The sequence below is a fragment of the Acartia tonsa genome, chromosome 1, assembly GCF_053477335.1.
Source record: "Acartia tonsa isolate MP-2025a chromosome 1, ASM5347733v1, whole genome shotgun sequence".
NCBI classification, from domain to species: Eukaryota; Metazoa; Arthropoda; class Copepoda; order Calanoida; family Acartiidae; genus Acartia; species Acartia tonsa.
Window position 1 is genome coordinate 9940360 of NC_137260.1, and position 27699 is coordinate 9968058.

Genomic DNA, 27699 nt, shown 5'->3' on the forward strand with positions numbered 1-27699 from the left:
CTGGCCGCTAGGCTGTGGGGCGGCTGCGGTCGGCTGGTACACTGGGAACTGTCCTGGGTCACTCGCTGGGGGCGCCGCAGCTCCGACCGGCAGCTCGGTGGCATCCTCGTCGCCGTCCAGGTCGCCTTGAATGTCTGTTGGAATCTGGTGGGCAGTCACATCTCCAGTGTATTTGCGCAGTCGGCCTACATGCGCGGTAACTTCCGAGATCCTGGCAATTGGGGAGGCAGGTTTGATGACGTAATGGACGTCTGTAGCTTATCTCACTACCTTCCAGGGGCCAGTCCATCTCTTGGTAATCTTGGCTGCCTTCCCTGACACCAGACGGGGGGCCAGGTACCAGACCAAGTCTCCAACCTCGTACTTGGCCGTGCCTTCGTAGGCTGCCGCGCTCCTCCGGATGGCTCCCTCCTCTTTCTGCTGGATGGCATCATACACTGCATGGTAGCGTTGCAGGAGAGCTTGGACGTTGGCTGGAACCGAGGCATATTCTGTGTCTGGCAGCCGGAGCACCATGTCCACCGGAAGTTTGGCCTCTCTCCCAAAGTAGGCCAGGAACGGGGTCACGCCGGTGGATCTGCAGGCCTTGGTGTTGTAGGCGAAGGCAATGGCAGGCAAGTGTGGCTCCCAGTTGTTGTCGTCTCTGTCTAAGAACAGACGCATGCCTGTATTGAGCGTCCGATGGAACCTTTCCACTCGGTTGGACTGCGGGTTGTAGGGTGGTGGATGTGTCAGGCCAATCTCAAGCTTGGAGGCCAGCTCCTGGAATACCTGGCCGGTGAACTCCATCCCATTGTCGGAGTGGATCTTCAGGGGGCATCCGAACGTGGCCAGGTGGCGGTGCAGCAGGGCTTCAGCCACCGTGAGGGTGCGCTTGTTGGGGATGGCGTAGAGGCTGACAAACCGGCTGAACCCATCTTGACAGGTGAGGATATAGCGGTTCCCGGCTGGGGTCTCTGGCAGTGGCCCCACCAGGTCAATGAACAGGACTTGCTGTGGATACCCCTGGCGGGAGGGCACATGTATCCCTTGCTTCAACCTTTCCTTGGTAACCTTCTGGACACACTCAGGACAAGTCTGAACCATCAGGCGGACGTCACGGGCCAGGTTGGGCCACCAGAAGTGCATGGCAACGCGGGCGATAGTCGCGTCCATTCCAAAGTGCCCGGCCATGGGGGTCCCATGGGCTAAAAAGAACGCGTCCTGCTGGAGGGCCGAAGGCAGCAGGTATCTTGTCCTTTCCCCTGTCAGGGTTTGGTCAGTGGTGGTGAGGCAGCCATGCTCGTCAAGTCCCAGGGCTGGGAAGCGGCTGGCGTACTGCTGCTCGTCTCGTTCCTTGCCGCGCAGCTCAGCCTTAGTTGGGGCTCTGCCATCAGCCACCCACTGGCGGACACGGAGCAGGAGAGGGTCCTGTGTCTGGGCTTCTAATACTCTAGCTGGGTCCAGTCGTGCGGCAGGGGGCCGGCTAGCTGCGGACTCCCCTAGCTGGCAAAGGTTGTGGATATACTCAGCCTGCTCTGCTAATTCTTCGGCGCTAGCCGTCGGCATGTTGGCGTCCTCCCGGCGGCTGAGGGCGTCGGCGTTGGTGTTCTGGGTGCCAGGACGGTGGCAGACAGTGAAATCTAGGGCCGCTAGCTCCTCCTGCCAGCGGGCCACCATCCCTGTGGATGTGTTCAGCGACTTCATCTGCAGCAAGGCTGAGGAATCAGTGTTGATCTGGAAGCTGCGGTAGGACAAGATGCCGTGAAATTTCCGGATTCCATACATAATGGCGGCCATCTCTCCCTTCCAGGATGGGTAGCGAGTCTCGGGGTCGGTTGTCTTGCGCCCCACGGCGGCAATCAGCCTCTCCTTGCCGTCCTGGCATTGACTCAGAATGGCAGAGATGGCGCGGCTGCTGAAGTCTGTGGTGAGCTGGAACACCGCCGGCAAGTCAAACCTGGGCGGCGCTCGGATGGGGGCTTGACGGAACTTGTCCTTGAGCTGTAGCAGCTGGGCTTCCATCTCAGGCGTCTAGGCTAGGGTCTTGGCCGTCTTCTGCCGATTCATCTCGTAGGTGAGGTCGGCATACTCTGGGATGAACAGGCGGTAGTATCCAAAGAACCCCAGAAGCGCCAGCAAGTCCTTGGGGGTGCTGGGGGCCGGCCAGTCCAGGATACGGTCAATATAATCCTCCTGCATGGCTATCCCCTCACGGCTGAGGGTGTGGCCCAGATAATCCACCTTGGCTCGGAACAGCTTGGTCTTAGCTGGCTTGAGGCGGATTCCTCCCCTGCGGTGGGCTTCCAAGACCTCCCGGAGCCTAGCCAGGTGGGCCCAGGTATCCTGGTGGAAGGTCAGGACGTCGTCAAGGTATGACTGGAGGTTGGCTGTGCCTAGTGGATTTAGGACCCCTGCAATAAATCTGGAATAGACAGACGGTGCCGTAGCCAGGCCAAAGGGCATCCTTTTCCATTGATACAAGCCCCTGGGGGTGGTGAAGGCGGTGCAGGGCCGGCTGTCCTCAGACACACGGATGGTGTAGTACGCGGCCACCGCGTCTAGGGCACTGTAGACGCGGTGCCCTCCAGCTCGTTCTACCAACTGCTGGATCCTGGGCAGAGGGTAGCTATCCAGTTCCAGGCACTTGTTGAGGGCTCTGTAGTCGACGGCCCAACGGGTGCTCCCGTCCTTCTTCTTGATGGGCACCAGGGGGCTGCTCCAGGCGGAGTCTGACGGCTCTATGACTCCCTCTTGTAGCCAGGTGTCCAGTTGTTTCTCCAGCTCAGCCTCCTGCCGCGGGTTCAGATCCCTAAATCTCTGGCGGATCGGCTGGGTTCCTGGCTTGAGGCGCAGCTGCAGCTCGACTACGTCCGTGCAGCCGGGGGTAGAGTTGGAGAAGACGTCCCTGTACTCTGATAACAGGGTCCAAACCTCCTTTTTGAGCAAGGGGTCCTTGCGCAGGAACTCGTTGTCTTCCATCTCAAGGGCCTCCCACAACTCCTGCATATCTGGGGGCTCAACAGGCTCTTGGAACGAGTGGAGACGCGGGGGAGGCTTATCAGAAACCTCTAAAATGTCAGGCTTGACTAGCTCCCCAGCCACTGGGAGGCCAGCGTCCAGCAGGAGGGGCGTCTCCCCTTCATTTACCACCAGTACTCGAAACACACTGGCGGAGCCAGGCCTGTGGGCATACAGGCCTTCTGGGATGACAAGATCCTCCCCGAACCTCTGTTCTGGGGCAGCTAGTTGGATGGCATCCTTGGTGCGGTGTCCTACTAATTCAACAGGGACAGCCATGACACCGCGGCCAGGCAAGACCACCCGCTTGGCCGTGCGGAGTTGGGGTGGCTGGCCGTCAGTTGGAGTGACAGCGCTTAGCCTATACGTGGCTGGTGCGGGGTCAGCTTTGGCTCCGGGACCCACCGGCCGCGACTTGACGGGCTCAGCCTCGGGAGGGGCTGACGTGTCGGAGCCAGGTGTGGCTCCGAGGGCGTCCGGCCACGATTTGACGGGCTCGGTGCTGGGAGAGGCCGGGGCACTGGGACCAGCCTGGGCTCCGTGGGCGTCCGGCCGCGACTTGACGGGCTCGGCGCTAGGAGAGGCTGAGGCAGCGGAGCCATGCGTGGCTCCGGAGGCGGCCGGCCACGACTTGACGGGCACGGCGCCGGGAGAGGCTGGTTCCTGGGAGTTGAGTGTGGCTCCGGGTGCATCAGACCGCGACTTGACGGGTCTGGACTCGGACTTGGCTGGCTGACTGGTTGGGGGTCCCAGGTAGAGGGGGCCAGGTGGACACGGCTGGCCGTTGATAAAGGTGTCGGCGGAGAAGATTGGTTCTGGAGGGCTGGCAATCTCAGGGAACGTTGTTGGCAGGTTCTCCAGCGGCACCTTGGGTACTGGGGGCAACCCCATGGCTAGCAGGTTGGTCCCCCTATGGGCGTTGAGCGCAGTGTCCACCCAGTGCGTGCCTTTCTCGACCACACGCGGCTGCTCTGGCAGTGGGCCTGGCAGAGGCCCCTCGTAACTCAACTCTCTCTCGGCTGTCTCCCGGTCAATGGGGACGCCACGGAGTGGGATAAACTCCCCACGCACCCACAAGCAAGGTGGTTGCATGTCGAAACAGAGCCTAGTTCCGAACTCCTTGAGAAAATACCCTCCTAGGTTCAGAGGGTGTGAGAGATTCCGGACCACAGTCACGTGGTATAGATGGAGTATAAGGGTGTGTGAGACTGCCATATATAATTCTTTCAATTTTCCTATTACCTGGAGGGGCTGGCCTTCCTCGTTAGCAGTCAGGATTTGGGTGTTGTCCGGAATCAACATGCGTTGCACGCCCATTGCGTGCATGAGGTGTTCAGAAATTACAGCAGACCCTGGTACACGGTTGCCAGAATCGATCATGGCATCAACCTGTACATGCTGGGCAGGGTCAGGAGTAGGAAACCTCACCCTGATATGGCAGGGGAAGTGGAGGTCCTGCCCTTGAGACAAGGGGGCCTCCCGTTCGGCTGGGGTTGGCAGAAACTTCGGTGGTGGCCGAACCGCAGCTATGGTGGTATCGCTTACCATGGTGGCTTAGACTGTAGCTTCGAATCACTAGAGCTTATTAATTATCACTGGGTCAACAAATTTATATTTCTTTTTATCACTTGGTTGACATTTATACACACTTATGTGTTGTTATCACTAGGAGCTCTAGGTGTGATTCTGGAAGCACTGGCAGCAGGGAATGTCCGTCCTGCAAGGTTCAGAGGGGTGACGGCGGTAGGGAATGTCCCGTCCTACAGCGCCGCTGGTTCGAATCCCGAAAATGGCGGCAGGGAATGGCCCGTCCTACAGCGCCTCGGGTTCAAATCCTGGAAGGCAGCGGCAGGGAATGTCCCGTCCTGCCGTGCCTGTGGCTCAAAATCTGCTATCCGTCGCAGTGGTAGGCCTTACTTGTGTGCTGAAGCTTCGCAGCCACACATTGCCTTCTCAAGGAGACCAGCACCCAGCTGTCTGTCTCGTAGGTTTGGCCTGGGTGTCCTGGGGCTACTCCTACACGGTACGGAAAAAGCATCTTAACTGGCGCTTTTAGCAGGCTAAATCTGCTTGCCGTAGGCCAGAGGCCCACATATTGCGTTCAAAATGATGGAAATTCGACCTAAAAAGGCCGTCTCACGGGTCAGTTGGCTTCTCAGTTGGCGGCTGATTGTCCCCTTACTTGCCAAAGGGTCCAATCAGAGGTAGAATAGGCTAATTTCTGTAAGGCTCGATTGAAACACGCTGACACCAAGTTATGGTAAGCCGAACGTTTCAGCTCACAGGGTTGCGAGTTCGAGTTCAACGAGCCTTAGCCTTGAATTATTCTACCAAAATAAACTAGCAGGATTTAGTCATACAGAAATTATATATTTAACTGAATAATATTTACAATGAATGTTTACTATATATATACAACAGATTATAACAATGGTTAGGTTTGAAGGGGGTGTGGGACGCTAGGGCTTAGCTCCCGGCGGTAGACAGGCTGTGGGGGCAGCGGTGGTAAAAGGGGAGGCAGCGCCTCCCGGTTGTATAATCGCGTGAGGGGCGCGTGATAGCTGCGTGTTTGAGTCCCTCCCCACATTTAGGCAGGCCAGTTTGACCGCTGGATAGCGGGGTCAACATCGGTCATGAGATAAATGGTGATATAATAAGATTAGTGCAGAGGGTTTGTTATGATAAGTCACAGCGTAGCAATTCTGTAAACTGCCTGTCCGTCTGGTTGTCGTATTACCACATTATCATATTATGATTATATTACAGCAAACCCATAACTCATATATGGATAATTGAATCAGTAATTAATTTTGAATAGAGGCAAATTTGCATCTATCCTTCTAAAAAGAGAAATATTAATCTTATATCATCATCGTAGGAGGTGGTATTTCGATGTTTTAACTTTTCATAAAATTGGGTTAAATCCTATAAAACTTCTTAGGCTAGCCCTACATAATACTTTATGTATATGTATGTCAGGGATCTAAAGAGAAGGGATAAGACAATGACCAAATTAATGAATGTCCTCAATGGACAATGATGAAGCACAAAATTATTCCTTCTGTAGATGACAATTAGAGGTTGAAACGTTTTGAAACTCAACTCAAAGAACCATCCAATCAAAATTAATAAAAGTCCCCAATGTTGTTAAGACCAACGAATAAGAAAACTTAAATGTCTCCTCCTCCTCTTTTTTAGTATGTATTGTAACTCCTAGGCTAGGTAACTTTCGAATTTGGCTCATTATCTAGCTTTCTTGGTTACAGAAAAAAATTGTGAAAAAAATACAGAATAGTTATTAATCGTAATCGTAATATAGACAACTTTCCGCGGATATTAAAATGAAAAATGGTGAGAAAGCAGAAGGCCCGGTATAACTTAGTATTAATTTTATTATTTTTTAATTTGTTTTTGATGCTATAAATGAGTTTTCAGCATGGCTTAGAACTGGCTGGATCTAATCCAGCAGATATCAATTAATGCATTTAATTCTATCTCAATTATGATAATTTGTACTGACAATTGAAGATTGAAAAAAAAGTGAGAATTTTTCAACATATGGGGCCAAGGGGGGGGGGGGTCAAAATAAAGAGGACCAAAAATGAATCCCCGAAACTATATTCAGTTGATGTATTTCTTGTTCTTACAGCAAATGAGATTTAAATCCTATGCAATTATAGCTGGGTTCCAGAGGGTTTAGGCTCTCTTATTCACATAATATTTTTTTTTCTATCAAGAACGACAATGACTACAAAAAGCCTGGCTACTAAAAGATATTGATCTATTAAGAAAATGTAACATTAAATGACAATAGGTAACCGCATAGCTTTTTAAGCAAACAAAATTTAATGAATTTATTTAAGCTAATGTATGTTAGACTGTAAATTTCATGTGTGTATGTTCGTTAAGATCTAATAAACAGCATGTATCTATACTATCGTAAACATGCTGCAACTACATGTAAATATTTTGTTTATGGAATCCAGATTGTATTTCTTTTTCTATGCAATTTTCTAATAGATTTATTCTCTTTTTCTTTAAAATGTTTATAAATTAAATAAAATAAATTTACTTTTCTACTATTTTTTATTCTGATTGAAACGTAAATGTACTTTTTCAACTGTTAATGCACTTTAACAAAGTTAATGCAATCAAAGAGTCGCTAGTCTGAAAAGAGCGTTTATAAAAATTAAATCATTTATATCTTCTGCTTTACCTGTATAAAACCACTACTAGAATTACTACATTTAATGTTTTGATCTAATAATAACAAGTGCTATACAATATACATGTTTATATTTCTTTAAAACAGTCTTTACCTTAAAGCTTCTAAGGCGAGATTCATGTCACGTTTAGTGTAGTTTTTGCTGTTATACTGTTGACAAAAAAACATCTATAATAAACTTTAAAATATCAAAGATATAGTCAGTTTATAACAATTTTCCTCCTTTGCTGTAGTATCACAAAGATTTAAGCAGAGCTCTGCAGGCTTCCAATTTTATTTTTTTTTGATAAGAGGGATTGCCATATTTGGGCAAGGTTTAGACTTCCAGCTGATTTTTAAGATTGTCAAAAATTTATTTCCATAAGACTTCCAGCAGTTGACGCACGGCTGCCGAGCCCTGGATTTAAGAAATATTAACCCTTAAATTGTAAAGCAGAATTACTGTTTATTCATCATAATTAAGTCTCTTATAATTGTTAAGAGATTAGAGATTTTATGCAGGGCTCGGCAGCCGCGTGTCAGCTGCCTGTAAGTCTCGGGGAAATTAACCTTTTACAATTTGAAAAATCAGATAAAAGTCTATACAGCTGACCAAACTATGACAATCCCTCTTTTCAAAAAAACTTTCAAAGCATCCAAACGGGTTTAATGCAACTTATTTGTTGTATAGCTACTCTATAAGTTGATATAGATGTATGCCTGCGCGGGAATATGCTTGCCAGGGAATCCAGCAACCTGCTCTCCATCCTAAAAACAAATACAATCATTCAAAAGTAAAAGACTGCCTTTCTGTATGTCTGTGAGACTGTTTGGTTAGTGTATGTATCTAAGGATGGCACTAACTGATGACTGGTATGGTTCTCTTTTACAGTAAAGCTATTATATGTAGAGTAAAAAAAACTCCTCTCCCCCCCCCAAAAAAAAATCAGCCATCATCTTATCATTTAAGATCCCTGTTATATATTAAATGTATTTCCTACAAAGGAAGAATTATGTTTGTAATCAGAGGAAATTACAAATAGAAAATTATTTTATGCCAAATTGCCTAAAACACTAAATTTCAATTTTCCAAATTTAAACAAGGAAAGTTTAGCTAATTGCAGCGAATCTTTTTCAAATAACCAACAACAAAACAAACATCAGACTTTTTTCATGACGCCAAAATCTCTTTTAGAATAGACCTTTTTCAGTATGGCTTAGGAACCGATTAATATTCGCTGATTAGAACCGGTTTTCAGCCATACTGAAAAATCATGAATAACATCGCATTATAGACAATTTTCCACGAATATAAAAATCAGGGAAAAGGAAATGATATTCTGAATGAAAATTTCCCCACAATCCCCTTCCCCTTTTCTTCCCTTCCCCTTTTCTCCCCTTCCTGCCGACCCCTCTTCAGTTATATGAAAAAAAAGATATATCCCTAGCTAACTTCCAAAGATTTTTAAAATTTTTGTAGAATAAAATTGATTGTCACAATAGCTAGGCCTGATAAAGATAAAATTATAAAAATTGATACCATTTTTGTTAGTCCGGGCCTTCGGCACCTCAGAACTAACAAAACTGATTTTAACCTTATAATTTTAATTTTAATATCCGCGGAAAACTGTATGTCTATAATATGATACGATTAATAACTATTATCTTATCGATGGATTCTAAACTAAAAGTCCAACTAACCAACAAACAAAAATTATAGAGTACATACGCTGATAAATAATGCACAATAAATCTATTTTCTAGTTTTTAGTATAGTACATGATCGTGTAATTTCCTAGCAAAAATGGTTAATATTTTTAATATTATGATAAATGCAGAGTTATTACAATTCATAAGGTTTAACTCAGATTATGCGCGCAGAAAAAAATGCGCCAACATTAGGCTCATAATTAGGATATGAATATGTAACTACCAAGCTAGTATTTAGACGTTTGTCTTATCTGTAATTACACAAACTTGTTTATGATTTTATTAATCTACCCTTTTTTGCACGACTTTTGTCTGGAAGTACTAAACAGCGCCTGTTAGTGGATAATGACATTCCCCAGGTTGTCATTCTTAACATCTAACGCCTGGTATAGCAGCAGTTGAGTCTTTATTTACAAATCAATTACACACCACTATTCTATCAACAAAGCCATCTTTGTGATTTTTAAGTTGCGCATTTTTTACAGCGCACTTTTTGTGAGTCTAGCACCTACTTATCATCTGTGGGAAAAACGGACTTGTCAATAAGAAGGCCGTACTTATAATACAGCAAATTCAATTCATAACAGAAAGTTGTTCTTCAAGAAATAGTGAACTATTTTCACTAATTATGCCCTTGGGAAACAGTCTAAAACCTGCATGTAAACAATAAGTGGATATATAATATGTGGATATTATGACAGGGGAATTTTTGTCATCAATTTAGGTTGCTAATAAAACATATATTGGTCAATACATTCCTCCAGGATCAGTGGATGGGATGTGATAAATTCATAACGTTAATTTATCATGGTTTGCGACAATATTTGATTCTATATACCATTACAATAAAAAACTGGGAAGGCACTTTAGAAAACTTTTTTAGCAACATTTAATAGACACTTTGAATATGTAGATAAATTTTCATTTTCTTTTACTTTCTCATCATCTTTTCTTATCATTCAGCAAGGGATAAATAACAACAATTTTTCCCGCATTTTTAATAATTTTTTTCAATTTATTCCAAATAGATCATTATCATTTGAAAATAATTTAAAAATATAAAATTAATAGTTCCCTTTTTTAATAATGATCCTTGCTTATTATGCTTTAATGGTGTTTTTTATTCTTACATGTATTATTTTATAAACATTATTATGCTGTTAATCACACATTTTTTCATTTTTCTTATTCATTAGATAAGAGAAAGATATTCTGTCAATGTTTCTTGTGAATTATAATTATTGAATCTTTAAATAGATTTGTAAAATGATAGTAAAAATATAACATTAACGTTAATTTAGGCTTGTTAGTTGTTCAATGGACTTCAAACTTTGAATGATAATTAACGAAGCAATTAATTTAGTAAGTGTTGCAACTATTACCACAATTATTGTAAGTTCCTTTTTTAGACATTTTGGCAAAGATTTTTAAGTGAACAGCATTTTTAAAAGAGTGAATCCTAGGACAATTAGGAACCATGTAATAAATAGAAAGATCTTTATTATGAGGTCTAAAACTGTTTTAACCCTTTACAGTCGGGCCCCTTGCCGCACTTTAATCGGTCGGGGGGGGGGGGGGGGCGTTCAACGCCCCCCTAATTATCTCAGTTCCTATTAGAGCTAGAGGGCTAAATTTTTTTGTGCAAGTCCCCTGTTTGATAATAAATTTCCGACCTTGTATAAGTCTAAGTCAATTTTCGCTTCCTTCACCCTTTTATTTAACAACCTTTGTTTTTAGGTCTTTTTTTATTTAAAAATTTCAAACGGCTGTAATTTTCTTATTTTTGAAGCTAAAAGAAAAATTTTTTCCCAGAAAATGTTTATCTTTATGTAAATTTTATATTAGAAATATCAAAATATAAATTTCAGCGGCCGCAGCTGTATTTGGCAGCTGCCAGCCGCAGCAGTCGGCGGTCGGCGGGAAAACGGCGGCGGATCTTCATGAAATTTTAATACGTTATGTAGACATGTAAGAAAAGCTTAAGTTTAAAATTTGAAGTCTCTAAGTCAAAAATTGCGGCCACAGGAGCCTTTTAAAGATTTCTAGAGACCTTGAGGATCAGGACCTGCAGGATCATACCTGGAACCTGAAATTGACTTGAACACCTGTATTTCATATAAGGATGTACTACTAGAGGATTTTTCAGTATTTTGGTATGATAAAATGCTTTGTTTTAGTCAAAAAAATAGTTTTGCTCTTTTAATCAAATCTTTTAAAGCTGTTTCCTGCTGCTAGCCGCAACTGTCGCAAAGAATAAACAATTACCTGCTGTTGGCCGCTGCTGTTTCTGACCGCCGCGAAGAATGCCGCCATCTCGTTGAAATCAGGGGTTGGCGTGGGTCTATCTCCTGAACAGAATGAGCATAGGTTAAACCAATTCCTAACTCACATAATTCTAAGTAGAGATATATATTATATATATTCCTGTCTGTCTGTTTGGATGTAGCTTAAAATATTATAACTGCTGATTAGGATCTGGTATACGAAGGTTTTTGGCTTTTTTCTTTGGGGAAGGTGAGTGGGGGGTGTATCCCAATATATATTAGAATTTTAATGATCTACGTATGTAGCTGCAGCTGTGAAGTTTTTGAAAAAATATAAGTTTGGAGGTTGCCTCCACCCCCTCTTTCTTCAAAAAATACTTTACAGTTAATTATTGCATCGTTTCATACACAGCTTTCCGCGATATGAAATGAAAAATATTAAATTTAAACCAGATTAGTTAGATCCGAGAGGCTGAATCCATACTGGAAATATTTAATATACATGACTAGGGTAAACAAAACATTTCAGATTAAATGGTGAAATTCTTAGCCCATTAAGTACTTAAATAGTTGTATTCTGTATGTCCAATACATAAATATGATTTTACCTTGCACAGGTGAACCAGACATTTCATATTCAATGTAGAAATCTTTAGTCCATTACTTAAATTGTTGTATACCTGTGTCAAATTCTTAAATATGATCATACCTGGCCCGGGTGAACCAGACATTTCAGATTTGATGGTGAAATCCACAGGTTCTTCAATATTGTCATCTTCTTCCTCCTGAGTTCAGTCAGATACTTAAATATTTATATGCTCTATCCTATTATATGTATAAAGTAGTAAAGTTTTTTTCGATAACTACTGAACAAATTTAGTTCTCCATTTTATGGAAGCTTCTTATAGGCCCATTGGTGGTTTTATGATATATAATTCTTATATCTAAGTTTGATTTTAGGCTATTTTCATACTTTCTTTACTCCTACGAATACTGATCTGCTAGAACCTTTAAAAGTATTATGATATACTTTTTGTACACATACAAAATCAATTAAAATCCCTGTTTTTGAAATATTTCCAATTAATTATGAAGTTTAGATCATCTACTTCAATTACTTATAAGTCACTTAAATGCAATTAAAATTTGGAAAAGAAACATTAAGAGCCAATTTAAACTAAAAATAAATAAAAAATTACATTACTGTACAAATTTTTATTTTAAGTACCTGATATTTTTTAAAGTTTTAAATAATTGAAGAGAGCAATTCTAAGTCTAATGATTAAGAAAGTAAAACAGCACAAAGAAAGCTAGATTTTGAGCTGACTTCAAGGATTTTTTATCTATGTATCCAATTTCATTTTGATTAATAATATATCATTTAACAACAATAAAAAACAATTACAATTAAATGTATGCTAACAAAGTTAGAAAAAAGAACCTAACATCATCAATTTATTTGTAATCCTTATACTAAAGTAACAGGATGTCTGTTTGTCTGTGTGTTTGTGTGTCTGTGTGTTTGTACCGAAGGATCTCACTAACCGCTGAACCGATCAGGTTATCCTTAATAGGGTAGCTTCTCATAGGTCCCGGGAAGGTTTATAACTATTTTCTTGGGGGGTGGGACACCCCCAACCCCCCCTCCCCCCCAAAAAATGACAACCCCCCCCCCCCAAATAAGAATTTTTGGGCGTAGCCGCTAGTATAATATAAAGTAATAAGTTTTTTTGTCTGCAACTTAATTGGTTGTTCTGTTCAAGGAAGCTTTACAAATATTTTGGGGTAGTTTCAGGCTATTTTTTAGACCTCCTCCGTCCTCCTCTAGAAGTAAGGGGCGAAACAATTATAAGATAAAACAAGTGGCTAGGCCATAAAAATGGTCTTCATTTTATAGAAAGAAGATATCAAAATAGTATATACCTAAGGACCTTAAATTTTTGAGTGTTTCTAACATTTCAGATATCTTAATTAATTTTTTAAATACACAGTCAACTCCTTTCTCAGAATATTGAAAAGGATTGTTGAAAATTGTGAATGATATTTATGTATCTATCTATTCCTGGTCGTGTCCGCTTTCTCGGGTTAGCTCATCATTCGTCTTTTCACCTGAAAAATAAGAAACATATATTTTCAAACATAGTTTGATTAAAGATAGTAAAATATCATATAAAAGAGAAAGAGGGGACATTGGACTGTAAAATATACTGGTTCCCAAAGTTTTCAAACACTTTCTGCCATTTTGGTTTAAAAGTGTTGGGGGCTTTATAATATATTGTATATTTGTATATTCCCCTAACTCTGAAATTATGATTTAGATCAAATAAAATTATCTTCAACTATCTTTTCCTTAAAGACCCCTGCCTTATAAAGATAGGCTGCTTTTTTTGTATTAGGAATTGTTAAAATTTGTAGGAGGTATAATTGTCTTTTTTAACGAAGAAAATGAAAAGATCCCAAAATACATTCAGCAATTTAATTCAACTTAGATAATTTGTCGGGGTAAACTCACGGCATAACTAGTTTAGGGATGTAACCAAAGGAATGTGGATATAAAGAGGGGAAAATATTAGGTTGGAATGAAATAATTTCCAGTATCCAGGTTTCTACCTGTCTGTGAGAAAACACTGTGTCCAGAACTGTGTAAAAAATGTCCTTGAGCCACTCCTGCCATCAGCTGGTTGGTTGCAACTGGAGTCACCTGAAAAATATACATATTATTTATAAGCCAGCAAAAATATGCATACCAAAAATTTTGATATAACTTTTTAGAATAATAAAGAAATTTTAGAATACATATTAAAGTTAAGTAAAAAACAGATACCGGAAGTAGGAAACATTGGACAGTTAGTTACACTGGCACCCAAAGTTTAATAACCATGTTATCCTATTTGTAGGCTCAAAAACTTTGGGTACATTTACTATATTTGATTGGTTCTTTCCAGACTAGAAGTGTTCAAACTTTTTAACCAATAATTTAAATCTAGAAGGGTTGCTTTCCAATTTAACGTTTTATTAACCCTGTTAATTTATATTGTTTTCTAATTAATATTTATTCATATTGTATCCTTTCATATTTGTATGTAATTAAAGACGGTTAGAAGTATATTTAGAATTAAAAAATCATATATACAAACCTTTGACATCTCTCCAATAGGATTCACTCTCAGCATGGGGGGCTCCCATGGCTCTTTTTCATTCTCCTACAATATAATTATTTATTGATTGTATCCTAGACAGCTTTCCATGGATAGTAAAATAAAAAAATAAAAGATTAATGCCAGTTTTGTTGGTTCGGGGGGGGGGGCAAAACTGATGTAAAATTCACGATTTTAATTCTATTACAAGTGGAAAATTCTCTAGGTATAGAGTTTAAAAAGGTTTTTGATCCATACTTTTTGATTGATTAGCCATAGTCTCTTAGGGTTTGGACCTAAGTAGTCAAGAAAAGAAAAGAATTTTTAAATTCTGGAGTATTTAAATAAATTAGATATGTTTTTGTTCTGTGGTGTTTATTTCACCTCATTAGTAATATCCACTTCAGTTATATTACGAGTGGCTCCAGGTAGAGTTCCATTTGGCCGGTCAGGCAGTCCTAGCGCTGCACATGGAGTAACACTGATCCTACCAGGTACAGGTACACTGCCAGGCCGGATAGGACTGCGGTTCTCTTGTCCGACACCAGAAAGATTGCCACCAAATTCTGTAAAAAAAAACAATTTAAGTTAGTATCAAGGAAATACAGAAAAACGTTAGAATTTTTTTCTCGTATTCATTCGAATCCTGTGGATAAGAACCGGTTCTCATCCATACGAAAAAGCTATGTCTAGCATCGTAGTATTCGGCACCTCGGGGCTAAAAAAACTGGTTTTAATCTCATAATTGTACATTCTATATCCGCGGAAAGTTGTTTATAATACGATGCGAGAAATAACTATTCTCGTATTCATTCGAATGCGATGGATAAGAACCGGTTTTCATCCACACGAAAAAGCTATGTCTAGCATCGTAGTATTCGTCACCTCGGGTCTAAAAAAACTGGTTTTAATCTTATAATAGTACATTCTATATCTGTTTCGGTACGCATGCCTTGCCGTACACGAAATCTTAATCTCCAAGCCCTCCGAATGACCAACATGTGAATGTTTACAAATGTGTATTTATTACCATGAAAACGGTGAATCTAAAACAAAAATATAAAAATTAATTACATAGTATTAATGGTTTATTATTTTTGTATATCGAGGTTGCGTGATTTCAATTTAATTAAAAATATAAAATTTCTAAAAAACTTTAAATTGGCACGAAACATATTAAATAGCATCAGAAATTGATAATTTTAGATTCAAATGATCAATAAAATTAAGGAAAATATTCGTATGTCAAAGGTTAGCAGTTAAATGGTCTATTTGTTGAAAAATTAATGTTTTAAATTTCTTCGTAAAAATATACCATACTACACTTATTATTAAGAATTAAGATAAATTCTTACCACATTATGATGTCAAACTAAGCAGGAAGGCTTATTTGAGATCTTCCACGGATTAGAGCGCATGTATATCCATCCAATACATTATTTTTATTCACGTAGCTCTTCACATGGGAATCAACAAGGAAAAAATGTGCGCGCCTTTGTTTGTTTACAAGCGAAGCGCGGAGATAGTTAGGAATGCCGCGTAACACACTCATTCTCTGGTATAAGGAAAAGGGAATTAATGGGTTCGAACTTGCCAGGGAATACAAGAAATCATTCCAACACACACCCGTCTAGTCACTGGGAATCGAACACAATAACTCATCTTAGCATCATGCGTGCAGACAGTGTCCACAAAATCATAATCTCATAACGCATAAATTACAAGAGTTTAAAATGGCATGGCCATCAGGCCTAAAATTAATTATGGTAACTTACGAACACCACAATAACTCAAACCGACTCCACTACCACATAAGGATAGGAATAAGGAATGGGAAAAGCATTCAACATTCATGAAATGCACATTTACCACTCACACATCTCATTAATCATGGCCTCATAATCTCAATTAAAGTTAGAATTACAGACCATGTAATTGCGAATACATGAATTAATAATCAATAGTACCTAAACTTTGATTAGGTACCTACATAATAATAGGCAAATGATTTTTATATTAAAAATCGCATTAATAATTAAATAATCAACTCAAACTTTTAATCAAAAGAAAGAAAGATTAAATAATGACATTTTTTCTACTGAATCTTTTTGCTAGAAAAGAAAAATAGAATTTTCATAAAAAACTTCTCAAATTAAGCATTTTCTCCAGCGGAAAATACTCGGGCTTACATCTAGACATTCTTAGATAAGATAGGTAAATCCTTAAATCTAACATGTTTAATAAAATAGATACTTAAATCTAAATAAAATATGACTGTAAAAAAAATCATCAAACATCGGAAAATTAAAATTTCATAATTTTAAATCTTCGTGAATCAAAATTGCGTAAAATAAAATTGCAATTGAAATATGCAAATTAAATTACCAAAATAAAATAAAAGCTCAATTATAAGAAAAGAACTTCTCTAAATGCTGAGTTTGCAATTTCTCTCTGTTTTAAGAAGAAAGCAACTTGTACATATTCATACAGTCAAAATTAAGGCAATTTGGGGCCTCAGTTAGAATGAACCCCTCAAGATACAAACTAACCAATCTTTAAAATATTAATAATGCCGTGTTCCAGCTATCCTGACGGACGTTATGTCTTTCCATCACAATTTTTTGATACTGCATAATTTCCGACAGGATTTCTGGCGCAGGGCTCCATCAACTGAAAATAAACATAATTAGTGATGTTTAAATCAAATCAAAATTAAAAGAATCATGAATAATTCAAGAAACTTTAGAATCATCAATCAAAGCAATCAAAATAAAATTATCTTATGCTTTAGTTTTGCCGTTCTGTAGTATGTCTGGCCGAGGTAACAGAGCTAAGATACACTATAGAGCGGTCTTATTAAGCTTAAATCTTCGAACTCAAAGAATCTACTTAATTCAAGACGAAAAAAATCTGCATTTTTCTTTAGGTACATCGGTTAAAAGGTAAATAGAAATAATTTTAATATATATGTAATATTAAATTATCTATGTGATTATAATAAATCTTAAGAAATATTTGTATGATGTAAAAAATCTCATTGTGTTACTTTTTATCATATCGAATTTCAATTAAACAAGGATAAAAATGTTCGTATTTGCGTAGGTACCTAGGAAAATTTCCGCGAAAAAAATCCCTGGTCCCGGAAAGACTTAAATCATTGAAAGAACTTGCGTAAACGTATAAATAACTTAAGTTTGCATTTCAAATGAAAAAATCTTGCGTCGATTTGAAAGTTTAAACGAAATTGAGTCAAAATTTGCGTTTTTTGTCTTTCGAAAAAAAATATCTGATAAATCTACCGTAAAAATAAAATTCAAAGTTAAACAAGAACGATACTTATACTAAACTTTGGGTAGATTGATCTTGAGCAGACGTCTTGCGGAAGTCTCGTTACTCGTGGCGGCTGCGTCATCTGATAATTTGAACTTGCAAACCACGGTCCTCCCACCTGGGCGCACTTCTTCCACACGCCCCAATCTGAACTTCTTCATCAAATTTGTGCTATCGTCGATCAGCACCACGTCTCCCGGCTCGAGCAGCACCTTGTTGCTGCGCCACTTGACGGACTTGAGTAGCTCAGGCATGAGCTGCTCCTTGTACACCTGATGGAACTGACGGGTCAACTCCTCCAAGTTCTCCAGCCTCCTGGTGATGGGTTCTTTACAACCTGTCTCAAAGGTGCAGATTGCATCGTTGGTCCTGCCGCCTAACAGATCAGCAGGTGAAATTATTCTCCAGCAATTGACGTCATCTCCTTGGGTGGCATAGGTCAATGGCTTAGAATTCAGGACTTTTGCAGTCTCAGCACACAATACCAATAAATCATTGAAGGTTACAGTAGCACCAGCCAACTTCTTGTTCAACACACGCTTGACCAGCCCAACCTGCCTCTCCACAGTACCCACGAACGAGTGTGCTGCGGTGGGCACCAGATGCCATTCAAAATGCATTCGGGTATCCTTCAAAAGTTCATCCATAATTCGCTTGGCACCGGCCATATTGGTGCCTCTGTCTGTGGTAACCCTTCTAGGCATATTGTAAAACGCCTGAAGTTTTCTCAAGCCGACCAGCACGGCTTCAGTTGAATAATCAGTCAACACATCAACAAACACAGCCTGTGTAAATCTACAGGCCACAATCAACAACCAAACTTTGTACTTGGTCTTGGAACTCCTGGTACCAACGCCAGGCTTCGTAACTTCGATCGGCCCCGCAAGGTCCATATGCACCTCCTTGAAGGGCACAGAGGGCTCGACACGATCTGGCAGAATATTAGCAATTGCGGGACTCGAACGCTTGGCATATTCAATGGAACATGCAGCACAACTCTTGACCACTTTCATAGCCTCCATGCGGCCATGTGTGATCCATGCATACCTGCGGCTTTGCGCCAACGTCTTACGATGGCCTCCATGCCCCAATTCATCGTGGGACTGTTGAAGGATGAGCCGCGCCAGCCTGTTGTGGCGGCTGAGCAAGACAACACCTGGGCTGTCCTTCATAATCTTCCTGGGGCCTCCAGCAGCGGCCTCAAGAGCCTCATCTCCTCTCCCGGACATTTTCAATATTGTAAATGTCCTAAGAGGATAACATCCATCATGACCCACAATGGGCCAACAAACCTGGACCTTGTGATGATACGGTTGAAGGGAGTCAAATTTCCCCTCGGCGTCCATGGTCATCTCCTCCTCTTGGTTGAAGGAAGTCAAAAACAGGTCACAAACAGAATCCATGTATGTATTTGTGAAAGTATAGTTCTCATAATACTTAGAACTATCATTGTTGCTAACACCATCCTCATTTGCTGCAACGCCACGTTTCTTGACAAGCAGCGTTTTAAAGCAGTTGGCAGCCTTAAGAACTGCGGCCACAGTCCTCCTTGCTTGCCTGTAGGTCCTTCTTGCCAGAGACCTCCAAAAATCATTGTCCACTACCTGTGTGAACATTACCTTGAGCTTCGCCATCTTGGGATTTAGCTCGCTCTCGGGAATGGATGCATTTACCTCACCCGCCGTCTTAACGGGCCACTGGTCCTGTTCCAGGCGCAACCAGCTTGGACCTTCCTGGTATGTAGATCCAGGTTGTACATCCTCAATCGTACACAAACCACGCGTTGCCAGATCGGCAATGTTGTGCTGGGTTGGAACCCATCTCCAATCTTCAGGGCTCGTCAACTGTTGTATCTCGGAAACACGATGACTGTTAAAAACATTTAACATAACACTGTCACTGGATAGCTGAGCTAGGGCGCAGCTGCTATCACTAAAAAACACTTTGCCAGAAATGTTGAAAGGTAGAGCTCTGGCAACAGTATCCACAAGCCTTGCCAAAATTAGACAACTAAGCATTTCTAACCTTGGAATAGACTCAATCTTCACTGGTGCGACACGTGACTTGGCGCAACACAAAACTACATCATATCCTCCAGGAACTGGCCATCTCAGGTAGGTGATGGCTGCATAGGCCTGGTTAGATGCATCGCAGAAACCAACAAGCATTGGAAGCCCCAACGGCTTATCAGGAACCATCGAACGTCTGAACGACACATTTCCAAGTGCCGAACGGTCCTGGAGGCTGGACACGAGCTCCGACCTCAACTCTCCAGGTATAACATCATCCCAGTTACATCCATGTATGCAAACTGAGCGCAGACAAAGCTTGGATTTAAGCAGCAATGGCGCTGCTAGACCCATTGGGTCATAAAGTTGTTGCACAATTCTCCAAACTTCACGTTTAGTTATCAACTCAGGTAGACTTCTCCAGAGATCCTCCAGGTCCAGATCCTCTAGTAACTTTCTACCCTTAATCTTCTCGCCGTGGTTGGCTCTGACAGGTAGGAACAACTTATCCTGTTTAGGGTCCCATACAAGGCCCAGAACTTTTACACTGTCAACATCATCTCCAGAATAAACAACAGATTTAAACTTGAAATTGCCAGGTGCAATCATATCTTCCAGCTCTTGGACCAGCTGGACAGCTTCAGGTTTGCTGTTATGACCGCTCAAACAGTCATCCACGTAAGTACAAGTCTCCAATTTGACCGATGGAGGATCTTGATACAAAATAAATTCGGAACTGAGTGGTTGCTGAACATCTCTCCACACATCCTGCTGGGCTACAACGTCACAACCTCTAATCTTCTCAGATCCATAAACATCTTGAACATCCTGCTGGGAACGTCCACCAAAAATACGACCAGTGAGTCTGAGGGCGGTCACGGCCATATCTCCAGCCAAGGCCTCACCAAAGTTGATGGTTTTGGTAAGGTAGACCTCTGGCTCTCCATCAACTGTATCAGCGAAAAAAACACGTTTCAGCTGAGAATCTTCATAGGTAGCTAATAATGAATTATAGAACTTCTGAATATCAGCCACGAATGCACACTTATAACTTCTGAACCGGATAAGATTGTGCATCAGAGTATATAATGGAACTGGGCCGTCCATCATAATACTGTTGAGGCTTAGCCCCTTGCAGCAGAGGCTAGAATTGGCGCATATCCTCAAGGGCGTGGAAATAGACTCTTTATATGCGCAGACTAGGCTCGAATAATACACGGGCTTAGTATAAGCTAGGTCTTCTGGCGAAGCTTTCTGATACACTCCACGAGACACAGCTTCTTGAAACACTTGGCAGAAGGTGCTGTATTCACCTTTTTTAATCATTCTCTGCCGGTCACGTAAGCAGATCTTATAGGCCTGCTCTGAATTGTCAAATAACACACTTGGCGGCTGCTTGTAGGGATATGAAGCCGTCCAAATATGGTTCTCAAGATCTAATGTCAGACCTTCTTCAATCAGCTGCCGCTTACGCACATCCAAGGCGGACTGCCCGGCGGCTATGGCGGCGCAATGACGGCAGTTCTTACAACCGCTGCACATTGATGGCGGCTGTATTCCCAAACTCTCAGTACTCAGGAACTCCATCTTGCTGACCTCCAACTTCACAGCTTTACAGGCGACAGGATTAGCAACAGTCCTGCCATCTGCAGACACAACTAAATAGCCTGTACCAAATAAGCTTCTGTACAGTCTAGAATCACCAACCATTTTATCTGCACACGGGAACATAGCTGGTGTTAAATGGCCGATTAAAACATCAATCTTGCCGTCGACCATAGAAAAATTATCAGGCTTCATGTTGAAAATGTCGGCGGCGGCTGTAGGATCAATAGAACGCAACCCTTCTTCAGTACCAATGCTGGGCACTACCGCCGCCTCCAGAATATGTGAATTCCGGTTGCGGTCAACCAAACAAATCTTGACTGTAGGACATGCTTGGCTCTTTCCATCTGCCAGAGAAATAGTAGCTGTGCGACCAGTTGATGGCAACTCTAACTTCTTGGCAATACTTCTTGAAATCAACGTCAAATTTGCTCCACTGTCCCACATGGCATTGACGGTGACTTGACGTTTGTCAGCCGCCAACGCCGGGACCTGCTGCAACATCAGCATAAAATTGTTCTTGCTAAACAATTGTGATTCATACACTGCCACAACTTGTCCACTAGCAACTGATTCATGTAATAATGAATTATGAGGCTGGTTGCAACTGTCAATGGTACAGCTGCCAAGCTTATCGGCTCTGGGACAATCGGCCACCCGATGCCCTTTTTGTAAGCAGAGCAAACAGGCGCCTATCTTCTTGATGAAGACTTTGCGTTCAGGAACAGACATATCCCTAAACTTGGAGCACTTAAACAACAGGTGATCAGAGTTACAACCTTCCGACGGGCAAGGCTGTTTCTTCTTGGTCTTAGCTGGAGACCCAGGTTTACCAACGGCTGTAGCTGCGGCCGCAGGATTACCTTTCTTCTTGGAGGGGGTGTCTACATCGATTGAACACCTCATCAAAATGGCGCCACGCTGTTCCTCTATAATCTTCAACAGCTTAGGAATATTTGGGGTATCCATCGAGCCCAACGCCAGGTTGAGCTTGTCCTGGAAATCACGTGGCAACTTTTTGGATAACATTTCCAAAAGAATAATGGTCAACCACTGGCTTGTGGTGACTTCCTCATCATCATCATCTTTAGTCAGCTGCTCGAGCTGGCTAACTGCACCACCAAACTCTGCTAAGACTGTCACAATCTGGTTGGAGTCCGACGGTTTAGGCTTCTTCTCCCATTGGTTGAAAAGGCAGAGCATCTGACGTGTTTTGGACTTAAAACATGCGTCGAGGTAAGCCCATTGAGATTCATGTGATTGAATCTGAATTAACTGAAGTCTCAACTCTTTATTTTTGCAGACCTTTTCACTGCTCAACAATAACTGTAAATATGACGGGTCCTGTCCTACGGTAAGCTTTTTAAAATTGTCCTTGAAACTTACGTAGGCTGACTCTGAGCCGTCAAAGCTTGGAAGAAGACGTTCGTCGACACGATTCATATATCCTGGCGTGAACATAGAACCGGTGCCGAACTGTGGTGTGCCAAACGGCGACACAAATGGCGATGCTGTCGAAGCACCCGCCGTCGTTGTAGGCGGCTTCACAGGTTCAAGCTTAACCTCGGCCAGCCGTTTCATCAAAGCAGACAAAGTGTTTATAATTGGTTCTGGTAAGGGAAAATATGACCCTTTAATAACCTTCACAATCTTTAAGCAACGATCATATAGTTCAGCCTTATGGTCAGGCAAATTATCACCAACTAAATCAACAACACTTTGAATGTCACTAAGCTCCTCCATAGCATCTAGAGCATCTTTCAGAGCGTTATAATCTTTTTGCACAGTAATTATATTAGAATAAATGTCACTAAACTCCTCAAGCTCTTGGATTCTCACACCAAGCTTGCTAAAACTGACCATAATGCTATCGAATGTCTCGAACTTGTCATGGACAAGGATTGACTCCTTAGTGAAATGTCTAACATCAAGCTCTGAAGATTCACTGACCAACTTCATCACTTTATTTAGTTCACTGGTTAGGGCCTCGACGGCTGGGCGCAGCCGTAGTCCCAGTTGAGCGCCTTTATTCTTTTTAGGACCCATGATTGTCACAATAATTAACTGTACTGATTACGATTATAATAGTGTGTGGTAAGGTATCACAACCAACACATTCACAAAACTTCACAGATATTTTCTTAGCCGCATCTGTTCTGTCTCGTTTTCATTGTTTCGGTACGCATGCCTTGCCGTACACGAAATCTTAATCTCCAAGCCCTCCGAATGACCAACATGTGAATGTTTACAAATGTGTATTTATTACCATGAAAACGGTGAATCTAAAACAAAAATATAAAAATTAATTACATAGTATTAATGGTTTATTATTTTTGTATATCGAGGTTGCGTGATTTCAATTTAATTAAAAATATAAAATTTCTAAAAAACTTTAAATTGGCACGAAACATATTAAATAGCATCAGAAATTGATAATTTTAGATTCAAATGATCAATAAAATTAAGGAAAATATTCGTATGTCAAAGGTTAGCAGTTAAATGGTCTATTTGTTGAAAAATTAATGTTTTAAATTTCTTCGTAAAAATATACCATACTACACTTATTATTAAGAATTAAGATAAATTCTTACCACATTATGATGTCAAACTAAGCAGGAAGGCTTATTTGAGATCTTCCACGGATTAGAGCGCATGTATATCCATCCAATACATTATTTTTATTCACGTAGCTCTTCACATGGGAATCAACAAGGAAAAAATGTGCGCGCCTTTGTTTGTTTACAAGCGAAGCGCGGAGATAGTTAGGAATGCCGCGTAACACACTCATTCTCTGGTATAAGGAAAAGGGAATTAATGGGTTCGAACTTGCCAGGGAATACAAGAAATCATTCCAACACAATATCCGCGGAAAGCTGTTTATAATACGATGCGAGAAATAACTATTTTTGATGTAAAATTTGACCATTGATATTGATGTTTACAAACAGTTTTGTTTTTTGTAATCTTAGATGAAAATAAACAAGTATATTAGTCAAGAAATTTTAAATGACGTTAAAGATTTATCTTTTTTGGCGGGGGGGGGGAGGGAGAAATGCTGAAAAATTCCCACTGATCTACGTCCCCAATTTTGAAAAACAAAATTACATCTCCTTTATATGAAAACTATTTGTTAAAAAGTTTAAAAACTATTAGTTAGAAACCAACTAACCAAAATTCAATAAAAAGTACTCAAAGTTTTTAAGCCAACGAATAAGATAATGTTCTTTTAAAACTTGTGGTACAAATGTCCGTTCACTATTTTTTACAAATACCTGGTGTGTTAGCTCTTGCCCCAATAGGATTAGGCTTGTGTCGGTGATTCTTGAGAAAGTGAAATTTAGGTGAGCTCTTTCTCTTGCCTGCACCAGACATCTGGCTTGCTGGCCGCTCAGGTTGACTGCCAGGTCGTTCTGCTGCCAATACTTGATAATTTAAGGAAAAAAATATATTTTAATTCTGATGATTTTTTGCTTTTTCTTTCTTTTGAGTTATATGTTAGATATAGATTTTTAGTAGTAATGATTACTCTTTTTGATTACAATGATTTCAATTGAAGATCAGCAAATCAGCTAAGTACAGGTCCATGCAAGGTAGAAAATTATAAAGTTCTAGAAGAGTTGTTAATAATAAAGATACAATCAACAAAAAAATACAAATTTGAAATTACTGTGAAATAGTATACAGTATACTTAAGACTGTATTTTACTTGTGGCATTATAATTAAGTAGCACAGACAAACATAATTATAGAGAACCTTTGCTACGAAAATATAAGCTAAATTATTAGAGTATTGTCCCTGGTTCAACGCTGGACTCTCGACTATACTCAACTCTGGGCATCAACATGAAATCCTAAAATAAAAACATATGTAAGAAATATGCTAAAGTAACCTGAAATCTAAACTGGGCATGGCGTCTCTAGAGGCTAGGGGCGAAGCAAATGACAAAATTAAAACAGTAGAGCATAGCAATAATCTGTTGTTTTAGATTTAAGTAAAATGCATACGTTTTTTCTTGGATGACCCAACAACATGCGTAAATTAACGAGTAATTCTAGAAAAAATGGCAACTAATGCTACTTTATCAGCCACTAGCTGCTACGCTCCTAGCATCTAGGAACTCTGTATTTGGAGGAGTAAGGAAAATAGCCTGAAACCAAACTTAGACATAACAATCGATTAGCCTAAAACCATCCTGAGATCTATAAGAAGCTTCACTGTAAAGGAGAACCATATCGGTTCCGCGGTTAGCATCCTTCGCTACAGACAAAATAGGATATGAAACAACAAGTTAGAGTAGAGGATATATCTGGTCCAATCAAATGAAAATCTTTTTTTCATCCAAAGCTAAGCTCTCACAATTTTTGTCTGATTTTTTTAATAAACCTTCTAGACCTAACATAAGGTATCAGTTCATAATAAATTTTAAATAATCTAACCTTCGAAGGGGATGTAGTTGTTGAATCAGCTTCCAAGCCTCTGATTCTCAGTTGGCTGGCACAGTTCAGCACTCCAGCCAGTTCTTCCTGGGGTACCTAGATAGATAGATAGATAGATAGTTTGCTGGCACAGTTCAGCACTCCAGTCAGTTCTTCCTGGGGTACCTAGATATATAGATAGATAGATAGTTGAATGGCACAGTTTAGTACTCCAGCCAGTTCTTCCTGGGGTACCTAGATAGATAGATAGTTGACTGGCAAAGTTTAGTACTCCAGCCAGATCTTCATGAGGTGCCTAGATAGATAGATAAACAGATGGATAAATAGATATATAAAAACTGAAAATTTGATCAAATCCTTGCGGTCACAGGACTCCAGCAAACTTTACTAGGTCAATGGACGTTATTGTATAAGTTACAACGAATAGAAACCATACATACCCAAGAAGAGTAAATGCTTTGTAAGAATTGTAGAATTTTATTTCTTTAAAAACATATTAACTTATGTTTATTGATCGTCAATAAGGATTTCAACCAAAAAGTATTTATTTGAGAGAAATGATTATGATTATTTTCGAGAAAATAATCTATTAAAAATAAATCCTTAGATAATACATCCGCTATTTCAAAAAGATAATTAAACTTTTATTTTGAAATAAAAAATGTATGTAAATATATTGCAAATTAATATTTTATAAGAGGATGTTTAATAGTTTCTTTGTTAGTGACTTGATTAAAATTAAATCTAAATGATCTATATGTTTACATGGGCGTAAATGTTTATAGAATTACTTCGCTTTTTAGATTATGCCAAACTGTTACAGGAATCACCAATTATATCTTTCTGTTTAGGAGATATGGACGGACGGATGTACTGATCTAACCTTTTTTTAGAAGAGCTATGATTTTACAAATCATTATGTATTAGAATAGAAAGAAAGAAACAGTAAGAAAATTGATTGAGGTATCTATTCTAATCTAGGGGTATGTTTTTTAAATGTTATAGAATATTTTTAGAAAAAATAGCAAATTAATTAATTCTGTGCAAAAGGAAATTTAATAGTTTGATCACGCTTGAAAAGGAAAAAAATTAAACATTTAAAAAAAAGTTCATTGATGATTGATAAAAATGGGAGGCAAAAAGTGTTTCCATAAATGCAAAATTCTCCCTCTCCTACTTTCCTCCTTAATATGGATTATCACAAATCATAAGGCTGACAAATCAACGACATGTTATTATTCAAAGTACTTCATTTTTTACCATTTATGTCGTTGTTATATTGTTTAATAAAAGAGGTCAACGCTGTTATTAAGATTGATTTCTTATGATATAATGCATGCACAATTTTTAAAATATTATATTGGTAGAATTTAAATTGTACTTGTTTATATAAACATCTCTATATTATTTTCCCATAGAGTAACCATTAGCGTGATTTATTCGTCATTTGTCAATTAATATCTCAAGTCAAGAATAGGAAAATACGGGAAAGCAAAATTAAAGATTGTAAAAAGTGTCATTAGAAAGTAAACAAGGATGATAAATTTCAGGAGCAGTGGAACTTTTTAAAATCAAAATAATAGTTATTTCCGCGGATATAGAACGTACAATTATAAGATTAAAACTAGTTTTTTAAGCCCCGAGGACGAGGTGCTGAAGGCACCGGCTAAAAAAAACTGGTTTTAATCTTATGATTGTACATTTTTATATTAGTAGAAAGCTGGATATAATACGATGGTAGACATAGTTTTTTCGTATGAATGAGAACCGTTTCCTATCCACCGGATTAGAATGAATACGAGAAAAAACTTTTCCACCAATAATTTTAATATAAATATTAAAAAGTTTTGTTATTCAATTGGGGTAGTAAATCAATTCATTAGGATACCTACTTAAAATATTCATCTTTTGTTATTTCTTTTTTTCTTTAAACTGCTCATAATAAAATCTTTAAAATTTTCATGAAGATCTTTTAACCCTTCCATTGATTTGGAAAATTACTG

General features: G+C 40.1%; 1 protein-coding gene across 2 annotated transcripts in view; it reads right to left on the reverse strand.

Annotated features, from left to right (window-relative positions):
* Nucleotides 1-27699, reverse strand: part of psq (BTB-domain-containing protein pipsqueak) — a 53071-nt gene that overhangs the window by 16465 nt on the left and 8907 nt on the right. Inside the window, exons 5-15 of one of the 2 annotated variants that reach the window (XM_080151981.1) lie at nt 25697-25792; nt 25056-25110; nt 24532-24669; nt 14700-14881; nt 14316-14381; nt 13789-13879; nt 13239-13287; nt 11888-11961; nt 11180-11262; nt 7925-7972; nt 7320-7375 (exon numbers count right to left, since the gene is read on the reverse strand). In XM_080151981.1, the coding sequence (XP_080008107.1) occupies nt 7320-7375; nt 7925-7972; nt 11180-11262; nt 11888-11961; nt 13239-13287; nt 13789-13879; nt 14316-14381; nt 14700-14881; nt 24532-24669; nt 25056-25110; nt 25697-25792 (938 nt within the window). Of the gene's footprint in view, nt 1-7319; nt 7376-7924; nt 7973-11179; nt 11263-11887; nt 11962-13238; nt 13288-13788; nt 13880-14315; nt 14382-14699; nt 14882-24531; nt 24673-25055; nt 25111-25696; nt 25793-27699 lie in introns of both variants that reach the window. The other variant, XM_080151973.1, reaches the window with a different exon arrangement.